Source organism: Streptopelia decaocto, assembly GCF_964273445.1.
Source record: "Streptopelia decaocto genome assembly, chromosome: 7".
Taxonomy (NCBI): domain Eukaryota; kingdom Metazoa; phylum Chordata; class Aves; order Columbiformes; family Columbidae; genus Streptopelia; species Streptopelia decaocto.
In genome coordinates, this window is record NC_138661.1 from 6,193,904 (window position 1) to 6,213,690 (window position 19,787).

The 19,787-nt window shown below is 42.3% G+C and overlaps 1 protein-coding gene across 1 annotated transcript in view; it reads left to right on the top strand.

The window, feature by feature from the left end:
• Positions 1-3,735: 3,735 nt before the first annotated feature.
• The window catches only part of PPM1A (protein phosphatase, Mg2+/Mn2+ dependent 1A), a 35,359-nt gene continuing 19,307 nt past the window's right edge, over positions 3,736-19,787 (top strand). Inside the window, exons 1-2 of the mRNA XM_082059175.1 lie at positions 3,736-4,165; positions 18,590-19,441. Coding sequence (XP_081915301.1) covers positions 18,608-19,441 — 834 coding nt within the window. The 5' untranslated portion in view covers positions 3,736-4,165; positions 18,590-18,607. The remainder of the gene's footprint in view (positions 4,166-18,589; positions 19,442-19,787) is intronic.

Consider the following 19,787-nt stretch of genomic DNA (forward strand, 5'->3'; position numbering starts at 1 on the left):
TCCCACCTAGATCACATGTTTGTGGTAGACAGTAAGAGAAATGGGGACAGTAAGCAAGGGAAGCTGAAACCAAAATGATCTGCTTTTCCTGACCTTTTGAATAAACCACACGTGAGACACTGAAAAAAGGATGGCTTTTTCCCTTGGGGATCAAGAAATCCAAATGATGCAACACAACAGCTGATATTTGTCTCTTTAAAGAATACACAGCCAAAATGCCCTTGCTTCATGACATACCTGGTAAAAAAAGAAGTTTAACCACCTGGTCTTAAAACTGAAAGAGCTAAAAGGAGCACTAGGCGACAAGAACACAGATTATAGCAGATTCACACAGAATGCGGCCCTTACAATGGAAACTGGTTCCAAAGTATAGTTAAATTGCCATGTGATCCCTGTAGCAACTCTTTTTATGGGAAATGATGTCACTGGGAACACTGGACAAAGTGTGGAATTTTCTAAATTGATGGTTTCAATGAATACATTGGACAAAATCATCCTCCTGCCTGCAATAACCAAGTGCGCATAAGTGGTAAACATCTATTTAAATACATAGTTTTTTTTAGAAATACCCTTAGCAAGTACCATCAATCTAAAGACTTTTTCTTTTAAGTTGTAACAGGAAGCAGAAAAAAATCCCCTAAAAAATAACATTATCTAAAAATATTCTGTGGAACAGCACATCATTCTAAATATGCTTTATTATGCTAGTAGGAACTTCGTTTTCCAAACAGTGAAAGATGATTCTTGTCAATAATTCAGTCATGGTTTATGATGCAGTGTTGAAAGAGTTTTGCAATGGTTCTTGTTCATGCCTCCTTGACTGTCCCCATCAACTATACCCCATGTTGATCTACAGCTAAAGGGAAAATAAAGAGTTGTATGCCGGGAGATGTAGTCACATCAGCTACAAATATGCATAGCAGAGACATATGTTCCACACAGCTGTTTGATCCTAATTAGATGTGATGTTTGAATTTCTTATAAGTATTTATCACCATTGTCAGTACAACAGGCCAGGCAACACTAGCAAACTAACTAAAATTTACACTTTCAGAAAACACTGTGGTAATTTGACTCCATCCAATCTCCCAAGAAAAACATATAAATAGAAAATGACAGCAGCAAACTCTCTGCTGTCATTACATTCCTGCAGCTTAAAACTAGGGCATCACAAAAAAAAAAAAAAAAAAGAAAAAAGCTGGGCCATGTTTTCATTCACATTTATTAAAAAGAAAACACACACAAAACTACAGCTGTAGGTGACATAGAATCTAAATGAAATCTACAGCTGTATATAATTCAAAGTGTTAGGAGAGATTTATTGAAGTGGAAAAGGAGGGTGAAAAATTAAATTTATGTATGTATAGAGGTTAAAGCAGCATGGCACATGCAGGAACAATTCCGCGTAATCTCTACCTTGCTGTACATTGCGGATGCTTTTTGGGGGAAAAAAAATGCAGCTTTAAAAATCTGAACCGCATCAAGATTGTAACTAATTGTCTTTGGATACCAAGGGGAAATTCTAAATTGCATTGAGGAAGATTATGGGAATAACTCTAGTTACTTCCAAAACCTCCCTTTCATTGTGGAACACGCTGCATATAGAATCATTTTGGTTGCAAGAGCCCCTCAAGATCATCAAGTCAAATCATATATTCGGCTTCCCCCCGCCCCCCAACATATTTTCTGAATATTTTGCATTTAAATCCCCTAAAGCTTTATTTCCACAAACAGATTTGGCTGCATCTAAATACAATTCAAAGGCCTGAAACAGTTAATACACACCCAGCACCACTGATGGTGTTCAGTGTCATGCTAACAAACACGATTAGGGTGAACACAGCAAGATCGGCTCCAAACATACCATTCAAACACAGTCAGCACTGAAACTGGAGATTTTGTAATCACAGTGAAACACAGCCGAGTTTATCTGTGATGGGAAAGCCCTACAACAAGGGTTTTGTTGTATTTTTTACAGCTCTTTTAGCTATCTCTGGGTAGGGCTTTGCTGGTTTTGTAGGTCTTATCTGTGCAAGAACCCTCGATTAAGTGCCCTGGGTCGTTGGCACCCTTGGGTTGGGGCTGTACCAACTGTTATCTGCAATGGCTGGGGGAACACAACCAGCAATTTGAGCACCTGATGAACACTGACTTTAGGGAAACCTTAACATATGGGTGCTTGCTCTGATTGCTGTTTAAGATGGAAACTTTCTAAAGTCGACAACCTTCTCGATTCTTTAGCTAAGTACCCACTTCACCTTTCCCCAGCTCTCTTCAGTATCTCTCCCTCCGTGGTCAATTCTTCACCCAGAGGGTGCTGGAGCACTGGAACAGGCTCCCCAGGGAGGTGTCACAGCCTCAAGCCTGACAGTGTTCAAGAAGAGATTGGACAACACCCACAGACACAGAGTGTGAACTTTTGGGTTGTCCTGTGCAGGGACAGGAGTTGGACTCAATGATCCCCATGGGTCCCTTCCAACTCAGGACATTCTATGGTTCTATGAATTCCTTCTTCACAGCCTCTCAACTACCATGCATCCCCCAAGCCTCTAAAAGCACTCCTTATCACATCCACTCCACCTTCAAAAAATCCCAAAGCCCCGCTGATGTAACCGTGGTTTGCTGGAATCAGCCGCACAGTGCGTCCACCCCCCCAGCCCCAAGTCACCTTCTCCCAGCCAGGCCCCGCTCTCACCACGGCCTCCTTCAGCATCTTGTTAGAATCATAGAATGGTTTGGGTTGGAAGGGACCTTCCCAGCTCATCCAGTGCCCCCCCTGCCATGAGCAGGGACATCTTCACCAGCTCAGGTTGCTCAGAGCCCCGTCCAGCCTGGCCTGGGATGTCTCCAGGGATGGTTCATCTACCACCTCTCTGGGCAAACAGCTTGCCCCCTAAATTTGTTCCCTGAAGACTGGGGGGGAGTCACTCCCCAAACATGCTCCCATTCCTTTTGTCGACAGACCATCCTTCATCAAAGGGCAGCCGAAAATCAGGGGATTACTAAACTTATTACGCGCTCATTGCCTCAACCCGCAGCGGATTTTGCCAGCAGTTGTGCTTTCAGCAGGGAAGCCCGCGGGGCTCAGGCCGAGGCGGCTCGGGGGTTATCCCAGCGCGTCCCTTGGGCCCTGCCCGCCGCTTTGGGGACGGGACACGAGCGGGGCGGCTCCTCCTCGGCCTGTCCCCGCAGAGGTCGCCTCCGCAGGGACACGGGACCCGCTGCTGACCCCCCTGCGCTGGGACAGCTCCCCGCGCCCCCGCTTTCTCCCCTCAGCGAAGGGGGCGGGGCCGATGACGTCTTCGCTCGCCGCCCGAGCTCGTGCTTCTCCCACGCGCTCTGCTCATGCTCAGTGCGGTCCGGGGTGGAGGGGTCTGTGTGACGACGGGACGGAGGATGATGTAATACCTGTAACGGCCTCGCGCCGGGGCCCCCCCAACATCCGGGTACCCCGCCCGTTACGCCAGGGGCGGGGTTTTGTCCTAAAAAGCGGCGTTTGGTGTTGTGATTCCTTTTTAACCGGCGGGGGGGGGAAGGGTGGCCGGCGCGTGCGCACGCGCTGCCGGCGCGGGGGGAACGGGCGAGGGGACGCGCGCGCTCGCTCCCGCCTGCCTCTCTTCCTGCGGCGCGCGCGCGGTGGCCCCGGCGGCGGGAGGGGGAGGGGAGCGGCGGCGGCAGCAGCAGCAGCAGCAGCAGGCGCGCGCGCGCGGCGGCGCCTCACGTGCGCCTGCGCAGAGGGAAGGAGGCGGCGGCGCAGTGCGCGCCTGTGTGACTGCGCGAGCGGCGGGGGCGCGGACGACGCTCCGCGGGGCTGCGCGAGTGGGCGCGGAGCTCGGGCGGGCGGGAGGGGGCCGGGGAGGGGGGGACCGGCGGCGGCCGAGCGGCGAGCGAGGAGGGGGGGAGAGCAGCGGGGGCGAGATGAGCGCTGGGCTCCCCCTGGGCAGAGAGCCGCCCTCCGCAGCCGCCGCCTGTGAATGAACTGAGGCGAGGCCGCCAGCCGGGTGCCCCCCTCCTCCTTCCCCTTGTCCCCGGGCCGGCCTGCCCGCCGCCGGTCCCACCGCGGACGTCCTCGCCTGCCCCCGGCCTCCCTGCCCCCACGCACCTTCGGCAGCGCGGAGCGCGGCCCTGCCCGCCACAGCCGGCTCCGTCCGCCGCGGCCGGGGCGGTAAGTGGCGCAGCGCGGCGCGGGGCCTCCGGCGGGCCGGGCCCGGGCGGGTGAGGGGGCGGCGGTGGCGGGCCCGGGCTGCGCTGGAGCGCCGCGGCCGCAACGCCTGGGCCCCGGGGCCTGTAAACAAGCGGGGGCGGCCTGCGCGGGGGCCGCTCTCCCTGTGGGCTCCGCGGGAGGGTGGCGGGGAGGCCGTTCCTCCCTCCCGGCTGAGGAGCGAGGCGCCATCCCCAGCGGCAGCAGCTGGTGCCGGGGCGGCGGGAGGGAGGGAAATGGGAAAGGGGGTGCGATCTCGCCTGGGATGCTGCTGCTGGGAGCCCCTTCCCCTCCCCGGGGCTGGGGGTGGCCCCGCTGCGCAGCCCCTGCATTGCGGGGGGGGGGTGGCATGGCAGCCCCCGGGCTGGGCATGGGGGGAGAAGGGGAGGAGGAGGAGGGTGAGCTGAGGGTTTGGGGCCTGGCTCAGGTAACAGCAGCTTTCCCTCTTCGCCCCCACCCCCCCTTCCTTGGCCTATTCAGAGTTCATTTAATAATGGCTATAAACAGCCTCCTCTCCCATCGCCACCCAAACGCTTGGGGCACGGCACTGAGAAAAAAAAAAAAAAAAATCTATTTATATCTATTTATAAAGCACCCCACCCTGGCGAGGGTCGGAGCATCAAGCACTCCCCACATAGTGACATTATTATGCAGCGGGTGGTTTTCCCTTGCCAACGCCTTTCGGGCGTTTAAAGTTTTGAGGGAGATCTTGCTGCCTTTGAAAACAATGTCGTGAGCAAAGGTTACGCCAATGATCTGTCATAGCATGCGTGTTAGAAGTAGACAGAAGAAAATGCTCTCCCCGATTACAAAGGTAGCCAGTGATGTACTGGATAATCGAATTGGACTTGCATGTTAAATGCCAGAGGTTCTGAGCATAAATCTAACCTTTTTATTACATTAGCTTGTATTATAGGAGGTATAATACAGCTTTAAGACTGGCTGCACGTTAATAGTTTCAGAAGAATTGATTTTGTGTGAATGTGTATATATTTATTTAGCACAATTAAAATATTTTAGTGTTGCCATGTATATGGAAAAATTTTGTTGGTTGCAAAACTAATGTTTAAGTTTACAGTAGTACTTGAGAAGAACTAATTTTCTTGGAGTGGTACTTTTTGTCAAATGAGAAAGTGCTGGTCACTCCGATGGCCTGTGTCGTAACCTTAATGTTTGAGGTCCTGTATGTCCTACAAAGGAATTTATTTTTATTTAAGTAGAAGGCAGTTTTAGATCCTGAGAGCAGTAGGTTTGAAGATAGGTTATATGTTTTCCTTAGGTTGTGATGTTTAGCATCACAGCAAGTAGAATCATTTTATAAAGTGGAAGTTCTAACTCTTGTGATTCTAAGAAACTACTTTCCCAATGTGAGCCACTGTAGCATTTTCCTGAGCCTGTACGTGTGCTGTTTCAGAGGCTTGGTGGCTGAAGCAGGATTTGTGAAGGACTAGTGAAACTGAAGCGAGACGACTGCTGTTACTCAGGACCCTGTGTGAATTGCCAAATGACCAAGAATTGTGCAAGTTCTACCCGTGTTTCTTCTCTGATAGCTTCCCTTCTGTTACTATTCATGGTTTTTCTATGAATAACATAAGAGGTGGGGGGTGGAAAAGCACGTGTTAGGGCAGTTTTACATTTTACCTATCGAATCAGAGTCAAAGGGAAGGTGTTGAAGGAGAGCAGTTGATGGGGGCATCAGCATTTTCCCTGGGGAAGGGACAGCTGTTCCCAAAGCTTTCTCTTCCGGGCCTTTCTGGGTCTACCTTTTGTATGAGGGACTGGGCTAAGAGTAAAAGACTTGCTGATGCATCATGCCACTTATTAATGTTTTCCTCGCAGACATAGATACCTGATAAAACCCTCTGATAAATGTAGCTTGTACTGGAGAGACCTGGTCTGTACTCTCACGCGTTTCTGGCATATTCATGTTTTTCTTTTATAGAGGCAAGGCCTAATTCTGGTTTATAGGTTTACTCCTTTGGTTGGCGATTGTCTGGTAAATCTCTCCCCTTGAGGTACAGTAGAAAACGATACCTGTTTTCCAAGTATTTATTTAACTGTCTATGGGTGAGCTTGAGATACTCTTGTTGAAACTGAGGAGGAGAAATGGAAATGCCAAATGACTGGTGAAGCTTGCAGGTCTAAACAAGCAGAACTCACTTAGTGCAATTTGAATTAAAGCAGAATACAAAAAAGTTTTTTTTTCTGTAAAATCAAGCTAGTTGCTTCTTATCTGGAGTGCAGCTTATGCAGTGAAGTTGAGTCACTCTTGCTGAGATAGCATTTTAAGAACCGTCGTTAAAATGCTTAGATATTTAACTCTGACACAGTATAATTTGCAAACTTATGTAACTGGTATGTTTTTGAATGCAGCTGTCAATAAGAGATCTTACTGCACTTTTCCTTTCTAGTGAAAGTAGGGACTATAAAGCAGCTGCTTTCACAAGATGACCTAAAGTCATTTAACAGTCATGTATTTCTTACTAAAATATTGACATTACTATTGACCTAATTTTTAGGTGTTCAGGTGTATTCTGATGTAAATATACTTTTTTTACCCAATTGGCTAAGCAGAACTGCATCGCAATTAAGTGATTGAATAATGCAGATTGTGGTATTAAATAAGCAAGTTTTGGAATGGGAAGTACTGTAAAATAATTGTGTTCATTTCATCTCTGAAAACCTGCAACTCATTTTAAAGGCCAGATTAGTAACAATGTTTGAAGTTAATAATGGCTTAGCATAGTTATAACTAAGCCAGACAACGTTTATTCTTACTATTGCATGTGGCCCTTCCTAATTTTTGCTCTTTTCTCAGAAATCATACATCACTTTTACTTTTTTGAAACATTGGTGCATCATCTGTAACTGTTTTTAGATGATGCAACCTGTAGTCTCATTTGTTCTTTTGAAAATTAAGCCCTATTTGGATACTGCTTTGTTGCTGAATGCTTCCTGATCTCTCTAGTTTTTGTCAGTTGATCCAAATTTCCGTTTAAAATACTAGGATAAGAAATAAACTTATGTAAAATTTAAACATGCTTAACTACAACGATCTTTATTGAAAGAATGGCAAATTGCAAAGTATGAAGTCCATGTAGATGATACGTAATCCCTGAAAAAATGCTGTTATTCTTAGGCTATTTAAAATATCCAGGGGATATACAGAATATGTGATTTTTATGTCATTTTATGTATATTCCATTAGCCAATGTATAAAAATGTTGTTTAAGAAGGATTTGTGTGTGTGAGCCATGATGTGGTGTGGATCACAGTGAAGATAGCTTCTTTATATTTCTTCTGTTCTCTGTCTGTGAAGGAACAATTTAGGATTTATTAAGATTTAATATTGCTAGAGTAAATAATTTAAATCTTAAGACTAGGGAGAACGTTTAGACCAAGGAGATTGTAATCAGGGCAGGGGAAGCAAGCCAGTGTGATACCATGGGAGTGAGTAAACTTTTTTGGTGGTTGTTGGTTGTGGGTGTTTTTGTTTTTTCCTTGATAGGGGTATTAAACTATCCAGCTGACTGTTACTGGTGTTAAACCAAGGCTGTAAAGTCTGCTTTTCCATATTTCTATCTGCTAGACTCTGCTCTGTGTTAAACCACAGACTAAGTTACACGTCTGTTAGGTCTACATATTTTTCTTTTTTTCTTTCTTTATTTTTCTTTAATTTCTCTTTGTGTTTAAACTGAACAGGCCTTTGTTTTACTGTGTGTTTGTTTTAATTTTTTTTTGCTTTCATGTACCCATAAAAGTAACTAATGGATATTTCAGCTTGCTACTGAAGTCTGAAAAATAGTGTATTTATAAATATGTGAAACAGTTGCTGAGGTTTTTTTAACCTCTCATCTGAAAAGGTGTTTCTGTGTGACTAAAACAACAGAATAAAACTTCCTTCACCTACAGATATTTCCAATGAAGTACACTTCTGCTGTTTGGAGTGTAAATTTCCTGGCAGTATACTGGCAAAAGAGCATCTAAGAGTGATACAAAGGAAAAAACACAACTTGCTAATCAGGTTTCAAATTGAAATGTAGAGAAATGCTAGCAGTTTACCCATAGAAGAAAAAGTACAGTACCCTCTTTATTGCTAACATCTTAGTTCTCAGTTCAGGTAAGAATATTTTAATAGATAAAATGGTCTCTGAAGTCTTCTAAGAAAACAGTTTACAAACCCAATAAGCTCAAGTGTAGCATGACTTGTGTTCTGATAGCTGGAGTTTTAATAAAGCAAAGCACCTAAATGTACCTATACTGATAGGCCACGTGCAACTGAGTTGTGTGGGGCTGCTGTGGGGTGATGTTGCTCTCCTGTTTAAACCTCTTGTTGGATTGTGACCTAGAGGGTGAAACATGCTTTTGTGTTTGGGTCTCAGCTGTAACTTGAAGGGATTTGCTGTATCTATACATACAATTAATTTTAATTGCCAACTCTACTTTTGTTCTGGAATTTGGATAGTAGCCTGTGTTCTTCTTGACCATATATCATTGCTATTTGTGCATAAAATTGCGCTGTTTTTTTTGCTTGTGAACTACCCTAAAATGCAATAGCCATAAGAACTGTGTAAACTGCCTAAGGAATTCTCTGGCTGTCCGCTAAGTTAAGTAAAACCCAGATTTTGGAAAGGTGTGCAGAATGTGGAAAAATGTGGGCAGGTAGGTGGTTAGTACTAAATTGTACTAACTAATTTGATGAAGAAGGAATCAGTTTCTATCAGTAAATAATGTTCTGATTGCTCCAATCAATTATATTAAGTATTTGGACAGACACTACATAAAAATCTTGTACTGTTTCTCTCTGTAAAGAACCATTCTGAGGCTGCACATTGAGGCCTTGTGAGTTTAGGAGATGCTGGCATTAGCACTGCCTGGATTTTGAAGAACAGGTGAACTCGACGGTGTCCTCAAGTTTGGACTCTGCACCTTCCTGCCTCGTTCCTCATAGGCAAACCTGTCAACTCTGCACTGATAGTGAACTTGGTAACCAGCGTGACCCTTAGAAGAAAGCCTTCTGTCCTCAAAGTTATTGTCTGCATAAAAGGATAAAACAATAGGGGCTTTCCTTTAGTTTCTTTTTTTTAAATTTATTTTCTATTTTTATGTAGTCTTGGGGGAAGAATCTGCTTTATAGCAGCAGTCATTCTCTATCCTTGTTCTTTTAATAAGATAGGAATGCCGAGGATGTGAGGGCAAAATAGCTTTGTAAATTAAAGCTCTGTGTGTGTACCAATGACCGAACTTGGGCTTTTCCTAAGCTTTGAGGATTTGACTTCCAGGTCTTAATGTGCTTCTGGCATAGTTTTGATGTCATTTCCTTGCAAGCAAAGCCAGGTTATAGCTGTACACTTCAGAACATTTCCTATTTTATTCCAAATTTATTCCCATGTGTAGTCATGGGGTTTGAAGTCTCCTCTATTCTGCTTTTCCTATATCCTCACCAGAATAGTGGTAATGTTGCTGAGATTAGAACCCACAAATATTTTCATGTAAAATGAAGGGTCTGGAAAATTGCTTATGTACTTACATGGAATTATTTCATAATATTGAGTACTTGGCTAAACAGGAAATTTTGGGGTCTTCCTGCAAATATCATGTAATCATTGGGCACATGCATACTGGCTGTGTTTTCTCTAAACAGTTTCTTTTTATTTTACTCTCAAACACTATCTATATAAACTTTATTTTCACTTGGATTTTTTATTTCCATATTGATAAATAAATTGCTCATGAGACAAATCATAAATAGGTGGGTGATGCTTATTGTTGAAGTTAGGAAGATGTGAAGTTTGAAAGCTTTAAATAATTACTTTAAAAAAAGAGCAGTGTCCCTGGAGAGCACTTGGAGAAACGATGACTAAAAATTGAAGAGGGTATAGTGTGGTGATTCCTGTGTTCAGTTTTCTTTAAGGTATGAGAGACTGCGTTAACTTGGATTTCAAGATGTTTGTGGTGAGGTTATCGGTGAAACAGTATGACAGAAGGATGGTGGGATTCTACAGGAATTTGTACACACTACCACAGGCGACAATACCAAATTATGTTAACTGTAAAAATGTAGCAGTTTCCTGAGCTTCATCACCACAGATGAGAGTGTGTGTGCGTGTGAGTGTAATTTTTTTGCTATATTTCAGGAATGGTTCAATTATTGCACTTGGTGTTCTGTTGTTTTTTAAATTATTGTTATTCAGGCCTCCCTTTGTTTTTGGAGTCTCAGTGAATAATCCCATTGGGACCTCTTTCCATTTAACATCTTTTTCCTCGTTTAACTAGGAAACAGTTTAACACTGACAAAGCTGAATTGGCAGTAGCCTCACTTCAGTCTAGTGGCTTTTGAACCACCTGAACAGTCCTGATCATTCCAATAAGTCATTCTGGTCTAGAAGCTTTTTACCCAATAACTTCTCTTTCCTCTTCTGAGTAGTGGCAGGACAGGCTAGGACTCCAGTTCTGTCTTGGTTTTTCTGAATAGGTTTATCTGAACTTGGAAAAAAGGCAAATGCTTTTTGTTTTTTGGTCATGTAGTTGGTTGGTTGGTTTGTTTTTCTTACACAGAAATAGCAGTGGAATAGTGTAGTTCTTCGACTAAAGAAAACATCCATCTAGGAGTCTTCAGCTCTCTTTTTATGGCAGGTATTGTTTGATTGATAATACTAGCAGTGAACAAAGATGTTGAGGCTTCAAGCTGTAAATAAGAGATAAAAAACATTAAAGAACAGGATTTTTAAGCTGTTACTTGAAGCATTTGATATGTTCAGATCTGTTCAATTCTTGCACTTTCAGTGTCTTCTACTCAAGTAAGAATTGTGAATTAGGGTCATGATGTCTGGGAGCAGGGTAATATTCTGTTAGATGGTAGATGAAAGTGGCAGAGCACTCTTGGTATTACCAGTACTGGAGAAGATGGTAATTCAGCTTTTATGACTTACTGTAACTCTAGTCTTCTGTGTTGTCTTTTTTCAGTTTCTTTTTTTTCCCATGTTTTCTTTTTGATGATACTATTGCTGTGCGTAGTTCGGCTGGAATAGCTGTATAGCACTGTGTACTCTTTCTGACATGAGCACTTTGGATGGAATTCTTATTTTCACTTGTTTGCCTTACTCTTTCAAAAAAATTGGATCTCACTGCATCTCATTGATATAGAAAATGAAGCAAGGCCTTTCTTTCTCCGACTTCTGTCTGCATAGACTGCAGCTTCCTTGGATCTTCCAGCTCCTTTTTACAGAGCTTGCTTCAATGGGGCTTTGAATTTTGGCTGGAGTCTGCAGGAATTTGTGTGCTGTTAACAAAGCAGTTGTCTAATCTCTTTGTCTAAAATGGGTGTCTTTTTGTTTCTCTTCCAACACTTTTAAGTAAGAAATCTTTGGAAAATGAAGTATAACCAGAAAGGTGCTGAACTGAACACCAGCATGGGCATGTTTTCTGCTTATTAATGCTTTCAAGCAAGGACCTTGGCTTTTTCATTCTCATACTGTTCAGACAGCAACATATGAATTTATGCAGAGCTACCTCATTGATTTTCATAGTACTTGTTAATCCCATCCTGGTTGTCTACACAGTTTTACGTGGTGATTGCGCTGCTTGTACTTTGATACTCCTGCCTGGTGTGGTGTGTTTTTTTTTCTTATTCTTTCCCATCTCTATTTTGTAGTACAAATATTTAGAAAGAAGGAAGAATTCTCTTTGGGCCAAGAAATATTACCTTAATTGTGTTCTGAGAGTGCAGTCATGTTAGGATCCTGATGAGTGACTGCTGGTTGTGGCTGCCGGTCGTATCTCCTGTCAAAATCAATGTAGTGATTTTTCTATTTGCAGCAGTGGTCCTAGCGATTCTGGAAAGAAGTTACTTCTTCAGTAACTGACCATAGAACAAAATGAAAACAACTCCATAAAGAAACCTTGAAACTACATCACCATCTTTCAAATTTCTGCAGGAGCAATTTGTTAGAGAGATGAATTATCTTTCTTCAATGTCCAGGGCTTTTTCAAAAATCAGATTACATACATCTCCTTTGGAGGGAGTTTGAACCTCAGCCAACATACATTCAGATCGAGAATAGCAGCTCCTAGTTTAACCTTGGAACAGGTTTTCTTGTCTGCAGGAAAGGTAGGCAGGAGCAGAAAAAGGTGTTTTAAGAAAAAGATGAAACATGTTGTTGGAGGGAGGGTGTTAACTTAGAACTGGTTACCTTCTGTGTTCCAGGAGACTTTTGGAGGCTTTAGCAATCCTCACCTGAATCCTCTCCACCCCACCATACACACACATGAAAAATAAATTGACATAGGAAGACAAGTAGGATAAAATATTTTGCTGCTTATTACGGAGAGACATTCAGAAAGGCTGTTAGCTCCTGAGGATGAGAAAGGATTTTAAGCAGATGTTTTAAAAAAACAACCAACCAAACAAAACCCCCTTGCAAAACAATCTTAACTCAGTGAAATGGCAGTGCCTGTGGCCCAACGATCAACAGGTCAGAGCTCGTGGGTGTCTGTATCAGGGCTGCAGTGATTTAGGGCTTTCTGCTGTGCTATGAAGTTGTAATCACTGTTACGTATTACAGGGAGAGTGGGAGGGTGTGTGGGGAAAGGTTAAACGATTCATACTTTCCCTTCTACATACAGAGTCATTAACTTGCTTACGTTTGGGGTTCTTTTGCCCCTTGTCTCACTTGTGCCTAGGTGTAGATATTCTTGCCTCTCTGAAGGCCTGTTTCTTAGGACTTTGATATTTCTCTCTTTATTCTCTTTAAACTAACCCTTCCAACTGTTTACCTATTCCCTTTATCTGCCAGAGGCCATAGCTCCTACATCTGTCCTAAAACAACTGGTTAATGTTATAATAAAATTTCTTACCTTTATGGGTGGTTTCTTCTTATGTTCTTCTATTTGCAATTGTTGTACTGAAATATAACACAGATTACAGTAACATGTCTGAGAACTGAAGTGTTCTCCTGGGGAAATTGGGTGTTAGTCTATGCTTATTAAAATAGCCCCATCTCTGTATTTTATTTCTTTTACTTATTTTTTTGTGGGCAATTTGCGTTTCCTATTTGGCCATGTAATCCTGTGTCTACATCAGCTGTAATTTTCAATACTTTATTGATGTCATTGAACCGTGAGTGCCAGAACTCAATCCTATAGCCTCCAATAGTTTCAAAATAGTTTCATTGGCAAGGAGCTTTTTCATGACTTCATTCAGCCCATGACTGTGGTGTAATTATGTCTCCTCATCTGCGTGTTCTGTTTTATTTTAGTCATTCTTCCGATCCCTGGGATGATCTCTGACATGTTGTTTGTTTACGTTAATTGATTTGGGGCATCCAGTATGTACTGTCAGTTTTTCATTCAACAGGCACTAACTTCTGAACATGTTTCCACGTTTGCACCGTTGCATGCAGACTGGTTACTTAAAGCGGGGGAAAAGTACCACAGATTGAAGTGATCAAATGTCCTTTTTCTATTCAGTAGCAGTCTGTATAATTTGGTGAGTTACTCTGTGTCCTGTAGTTCAAGTAAAGGTTGTAATCTCTCTTTATGGTGCTCATTACAACACACAGGGCATAATGTCACTTGGAGAATTGTTCCAGGAAATTAGAATATGGGGACATTTCTCGGCTTAGTTTGAATAAGTGCCTGTGACTTCAGTGTGGTTCATATAAGCAGCTTATCCTAGTGTAAGGAATACAACCCGAACATTGTTTGAAAAAGGATTATTAAATTACGTATTGCTGAAGTACAAGTTTCAGATGGGGGTGGTTGGTTTTTTTGGAAAAGGCAACCAGATCCTTGTCTGAATTCCCTGGAAAAATAAATTGTCTTTTTACGTGGATATGTGGAGTTACATTAGCTGTCCTTTGTGAACAGTTTAAGACTTACCTTCATTTGAACCTTAGAGCAAATGAATAGGCAAATAGCAAAACAGTAAAATTTATTTTCCTGTGTATCAGAAGGCAATATAGTTGTGCTGTCTGGATAGCACAATTTGAGGGCCAAATGAAGGGGCAAAGTGATTTCATGCATTCCAGTGATGTATCTGTGGTTGTCCATGGTCGTCCATGGTCCGGGATACTAATTAACCTCCTTTTCTTTGCCCCTCTGTTCTCTAGTTGCGTCTATTTTCAAGGAGTTCAGCTACTGACTCTTTGGCATGCTCCATTCATTATTTCAGTTTTGTTTCTAATGCTGCAGTCCTTTGAATTTTGGTCTCTTGTGTTTTATCCAAGATCTTGTTACTTGTGTTGTGTTTAATTTTTTTTAATAGGCTCTGTACAATATTCTTGCTTTTCTGTCTGCAAACTGCAACTTGAGTTTTTTGTGCACTTGCTGTAGAGGCTGTCCTTCAGTTTGACCTGTGCTAAATCCACATTTCAGAAGTAATGGTTTAGATGCACTCATAGATGCATAGTTGTGTCCCCTGCATGTTCATTTTTGTGCATAGGGATCCATTTTCACTTTTAGTTTTGTCCAGAAGCCTCTCTATTCTCCAAAGCCAAAACCCGGAAACTTTGGCTGCAGAAAATTCTTCTCTTTTAGGAGAAACTAATGGAAGTCATGGATATGGAGATGGTGAATCCAGAATCATCTTAGGCTAGAATGGAAGTTTGCTTGACTAATCACGGCAGTTGCAGTGTCAGATGATATTTTAGAGTTACTATTTCTGAAGAAAATGTTCCACCTCTGATCTTTTTACAGGGCACCGCTGCTATAGAACTGTTCAGAATTTGTCCTTCATTAAGAGAAAAATAGGGAGTGGTGTACATTTGCCACTAAATTTCAAAGTGTATTTTCTCTTACTTTGGCTTTAATAGGAATAATGTCTGTGTCCTTCAATACACATGTGCATTGTTGAAGCATCCCGAAAGTGGAGTCTTCCAGAGTAGAGGGGCTAGTTCTGTCTGCTGCTATGCGACTCCAGTTTTCTAACATGACTGCAGAAATGTGTGGCTGGTTTGAGAAGGGCAAGGGAAGGGTAGTAAAATTACTTGGAGAATGAGGGTTCTGAGGTGAGGACTGCTGTTTAGGAAGATGACTCAAAAATATAAGAGATGATTAAGTTAAACTGTATTTAGAATCTGTTGCTTTATTGCAGGTAATGCACACAGACTGTTGTGGGTCTGACTTATCTCTGTAGTGTTATTACATAACAAAGTCATGCTGTAACTTGGATGTTTGCACTGCTATAGGTTAATCTGATTTGCATACAGAGTTATATGCTTAACTAAAGGTGTCATTCCAACTTAGTACAGTGCACAAACCACCTCCTGAAAGAATGAATACTCAGCAATACTTGTGATTGAGGTAGACACTGATGTGTGAAAGGTGTTTCCGTTGTTACGGACTCAAAAACAGGTTTAGAAGATCTTTTTAGTAGGAAGTAAGCACATGCTTATGTCAGCCTTTTTGTGTGTGTATCCCTTCTTTTAAAACCAAGATTGTTGTTCTTTTTTTTATAACTAAGACTCTTTAAATTTTTCAGGTTTTAGCCACACATAAAGGTGTGGGGGGAGAAGTAGCAGGTAGTCTCTGATTCATAACAATTCACAGATTAGTAATATTCACATTTATTTTAACAAGAATTGAAGTTCTGGAAAGACTAAAGGCTTGGCATATTCATCCTATCCCCAAGTAAACTGTGCCTTCCATTCAGCTACAGCGAGGATTTGGAAAACCTGGCCTACTCTCCTGCAGGTTTAGGCTGGCGTTCTGGTGGAAGAATGATTAGCTGGAGTGTTGCAAGGAAGGCAACTGCTGTCTGTTGTTGCAGTTTTGAGGAGGTGACTACTTTGTGCTATGGGCTGTGAGTAATTTCCTAAGCAGAAGTTACATGACCGCATTGTGGTTTTCCTTCTGCCTGGTTGTATTCGCATCTACGGTGGGGTAACTCGCACCCTTGAAGAATGTGTCAACATCTCACCTACAAGGCTTAATTTAGAATAGCAGCAGCTTTCAGTTTACCTTCTGGGGAGGGATGAGGCAACTTGGTTTTAAACGGAGAGTGGATTTGTTAATTTTTGAAGTATGCTATCAGTTCTGTATGCATTGCTAGAACTGCACATGACCTGTCTGTATGTATTTTTAATCATGGTTTACATGGCAAGCTACTGAGAGGGAAGAACCGCTTACAAAGCACAACTCTGCATATTGTGTACCTCATAATGTGAGAGGTTAGAAGGAAAATGGCCTTTTTCAGTCCAAAATGACGGTGCTTGTGGTCAGTTTAACTGTGTCTTGTTCTTAACGCTTTTTTTGACCACAGTAATACTGTAAAATACTTCACAAAAGTGTGGTATTTGCCGGGGCAGTTTCTGCTTTTTGAGCTCTAAATTAAGGTGAAATAACTGAATATCTGCATTCTATTTTGTGATCTCTTCCACAATAAGAAAGTGTTAGGCATTAGCTTAAATTCTGCTGCTATAATGTAATGAATAAAAAGCCTATTCTGCAAAATAATTCCCTGTTTGATTTATGGCAGCATTCTGTAATTATTTTGATCACTCTGACTTCACTAGAGTTGCATGTGAAGATAAAAAAGTCTAAGTAGTATTTTTTTCCTAGCAACTGCAGTAATGTGAACCTCATGCGTGTACTTAGGATACAAGACCAAGTGTATACTATACTTTGTTGACTAGTTACAGTTTGTGTGGGCATCAATATTTTGGTTTTGCTTGAGAGGAGACAGAACTGGAGAGCAGGGGTTGGGGTGAGAGGAAGCAGAGGTGTGCGCGCTGCCGCTGATATCTCTCTCCATACAGCTGAAGTATGTGCGGCTTTTGGTTTTGTTAACAAAGCATGTGAGCCGAGGAGTGTATATCCAGTCCCCGTGCCTCACATTTGAATCACTATTGTGGTGGAGATCAAATATAAACATTTCTTGACTGTTTATTCTAACACATACAGATGTTTTAGAAAGGTTGATAGTGGCTGGAAGAGACAGTGTGAAATGTTTTGTTGTCACTTATAGCTAGAGCTGTATTGCAATAAAAGCCTGTTATCAAAAAGTGATATTATCACTTAGAAAACTGCTAAAATATATTCCACATGTAAGTTTAAATCTTCAAAAATCTCTAGTATACTAACTTTTCTTTTAGTGCAGCTGCTTAGTTGAGGCCTCAGGTAAAATCTGTTTCAGAGACTCATCTCACAGTTAATTTTTATCCACTTTCTTTAAATAAAAAAGCTTGTAGTCTTGTTCCATTACCTTGTATAACAGTGATTTGCACACTCTTTGATGATTCCCAGGGAGAATTTGCAAGTATGTAAAATGTGTGACCTATTTTGTATGAATTTTTAATAATGAATGCACAAATAAACTGATGTGGATTAGAAGGGTGGGTTGGATGGTTAGGGTGTGAAAGTCATGAAGATAAACCAGTCAGTTTACACTGCCCGCCAATATCATTCTTATTCTCTTAAGCATTGGTATTTGCTGCATCACATCCCAATGGTGGGGGGTGAAGAAGAGTAGGATGTGCCGTGTATTGTCTGGCTTGAATAAGGAAGCATGAATTTACAATACTTGTGATTTTATTTCCAAAGGGATTTTCTTAGACTTGTCAGGGACAGTTGCCTTTCAGTGAAGCATGAATACATTAAGGTTTGAAGTAAATCTGCAGCGCAGACATATGAAGGAGCTTGCTGCGTAATTTAACTGAAAATCAAAGGATGAGCTTTCACAAGATGGCTGAGCCAAACTAATGGCTTGTGCTGCCTAAAGGGACAGCTGCTCCGTTCCGAGTCCTGCTCCTACTTACCCAGCGTTATGTCTTCCTTTTCGCAGCCTCTGGCATTCATCTTGCTCATTCAGACCGCTTTATCTGTTGTTTTTTAGTTTGTTGTTGGGTTTTTGTTTGGTTTTTTTTAAGAAAAAAAGCCAACCAAACCAAAATCCTCCTCCCCCCAAAGGAAACTTAATCAGTTTGCTTTCGTTTCTCCACCACTGTCAGAAAAGCAGAATGTGAGCAGGACTTTGTGGCCAGCAGGTAGGGATGCCACTGTCCTGGAAACACTGAACTGTTTCATTGGCCCAGGAATCGCAGGGAGCGTCGCTATTCAAATGTGTGCCAGTTAACAAGTCCTCTTTCAAACTAATATTATACATGCTTGTACTAGAGGCTTTTGTCAGAATCGTGAATGATAGTGGCATGTAAGTTCTTCAAGTAAAGCAGCTGAAAATACAGGCATGTGGAAAGTGCAGTTCAGCTAGTAGCAATGTCCTTGCTTAAATGAGATGAAAGCAATGCAAATCTCACTTGAGAGAGTCACAGAAGAGTCAGCTTTGTATCTTTGTCATCTTACCATTATTTTGGCAGTTATTTAATGGTTTCCAATAGGATGTTTAAATGAGATGTTGAAGAAATACCTTAATAATCCTTTCTTTCTTTTTAGAACTGAAGGAAAGTCATCATGGGAGCATTTTTAGACAAGCCAAAGATGGAGAAGCATAATGCCCAGGGGCAAGGGAATGGGCTTCGTTACGGTCTGAGTAGTATGCAAGGCTGGCGAGTTGAAATGGAGGATGCACATACGGCTGTGATCGGTTTGCCAAATGGACTTGACGGATGGTCGTTTTTTGCTGTATATGATGGGCACGCTGGATCACAGGTTGCCAAGTACTGCTGTGAGCATTTATTAGATCACATCACGAGCAACCAGGATTTTAAAGGGCCAGATGGGCCACCATCTGTGGAAAGTGTAAAGAGCGGCATCAGAACAGGTTTTCTGCAAATTGATGAACACATGAGAGTCATCTCCGAGAAGAAACATGGTGCAGACAGAAGTGGGTCAACAGCTGTGGGTGTCATGATTTCTCCCCAACATACATACTTCATCAACTGTGGAGACTCGAGAGGTTTACTTTGTAGAAACAGGAAGGTTCACTTCTTCACGCAGGATCACAAACCAAGTAATCCACTGGAGAAAGAGCGTATACAGAACGCCGGTGGCTCTGTAATGATTCAGCGTGTGAATGGCTCTCTTGCTGTTTCAAGGGCACTTGGGGACTTCGATTACAAATGTGTCCATGGGAAGGGTCCTACAGAACAGCTAGTCTCACCCGAGCCTGAAGTTTATGAAATTGAGAGATCAGAAGAAGATGATCAGTTCATCATACTGGCTTGCGATGGTATCTGGGATGTTATGGGAAACGAAGAGCTGTGTGACTTTGTAAGATCCAGACTTGAAGTCACTGATGACCTTGAGAAAGTTTGCAATGAGATAGTTGACACCTGCTTGTACAAGGTAGCCAGATTTGAGAGAAGAAGTTCATTGTGTTTTCACTGTTAGAAGTTTATGAACAAGTTAAGAATAAGTTTTGATTCCAGTCTATAAGTATCTGTTGGTTTGCATTAACGAGACTTTGACAGTAATTACCATGATTCTCGCAAAAATGGTGATGGAGGGGGAATGAACATGCAACAGAAACAGTATGGCTTTCTGGGTGGTTTTGGTTAATGAGTTTAAAATTGCATACAGATGCATTGTGATCCCTGGGAAAGTAGAAGCTGATGGCAATTTATAGGCGAGCGAAGGACAGAAACTTATCTCTTCTGTTACACAAGATACCTTACAAAACTTCAACTCCTAA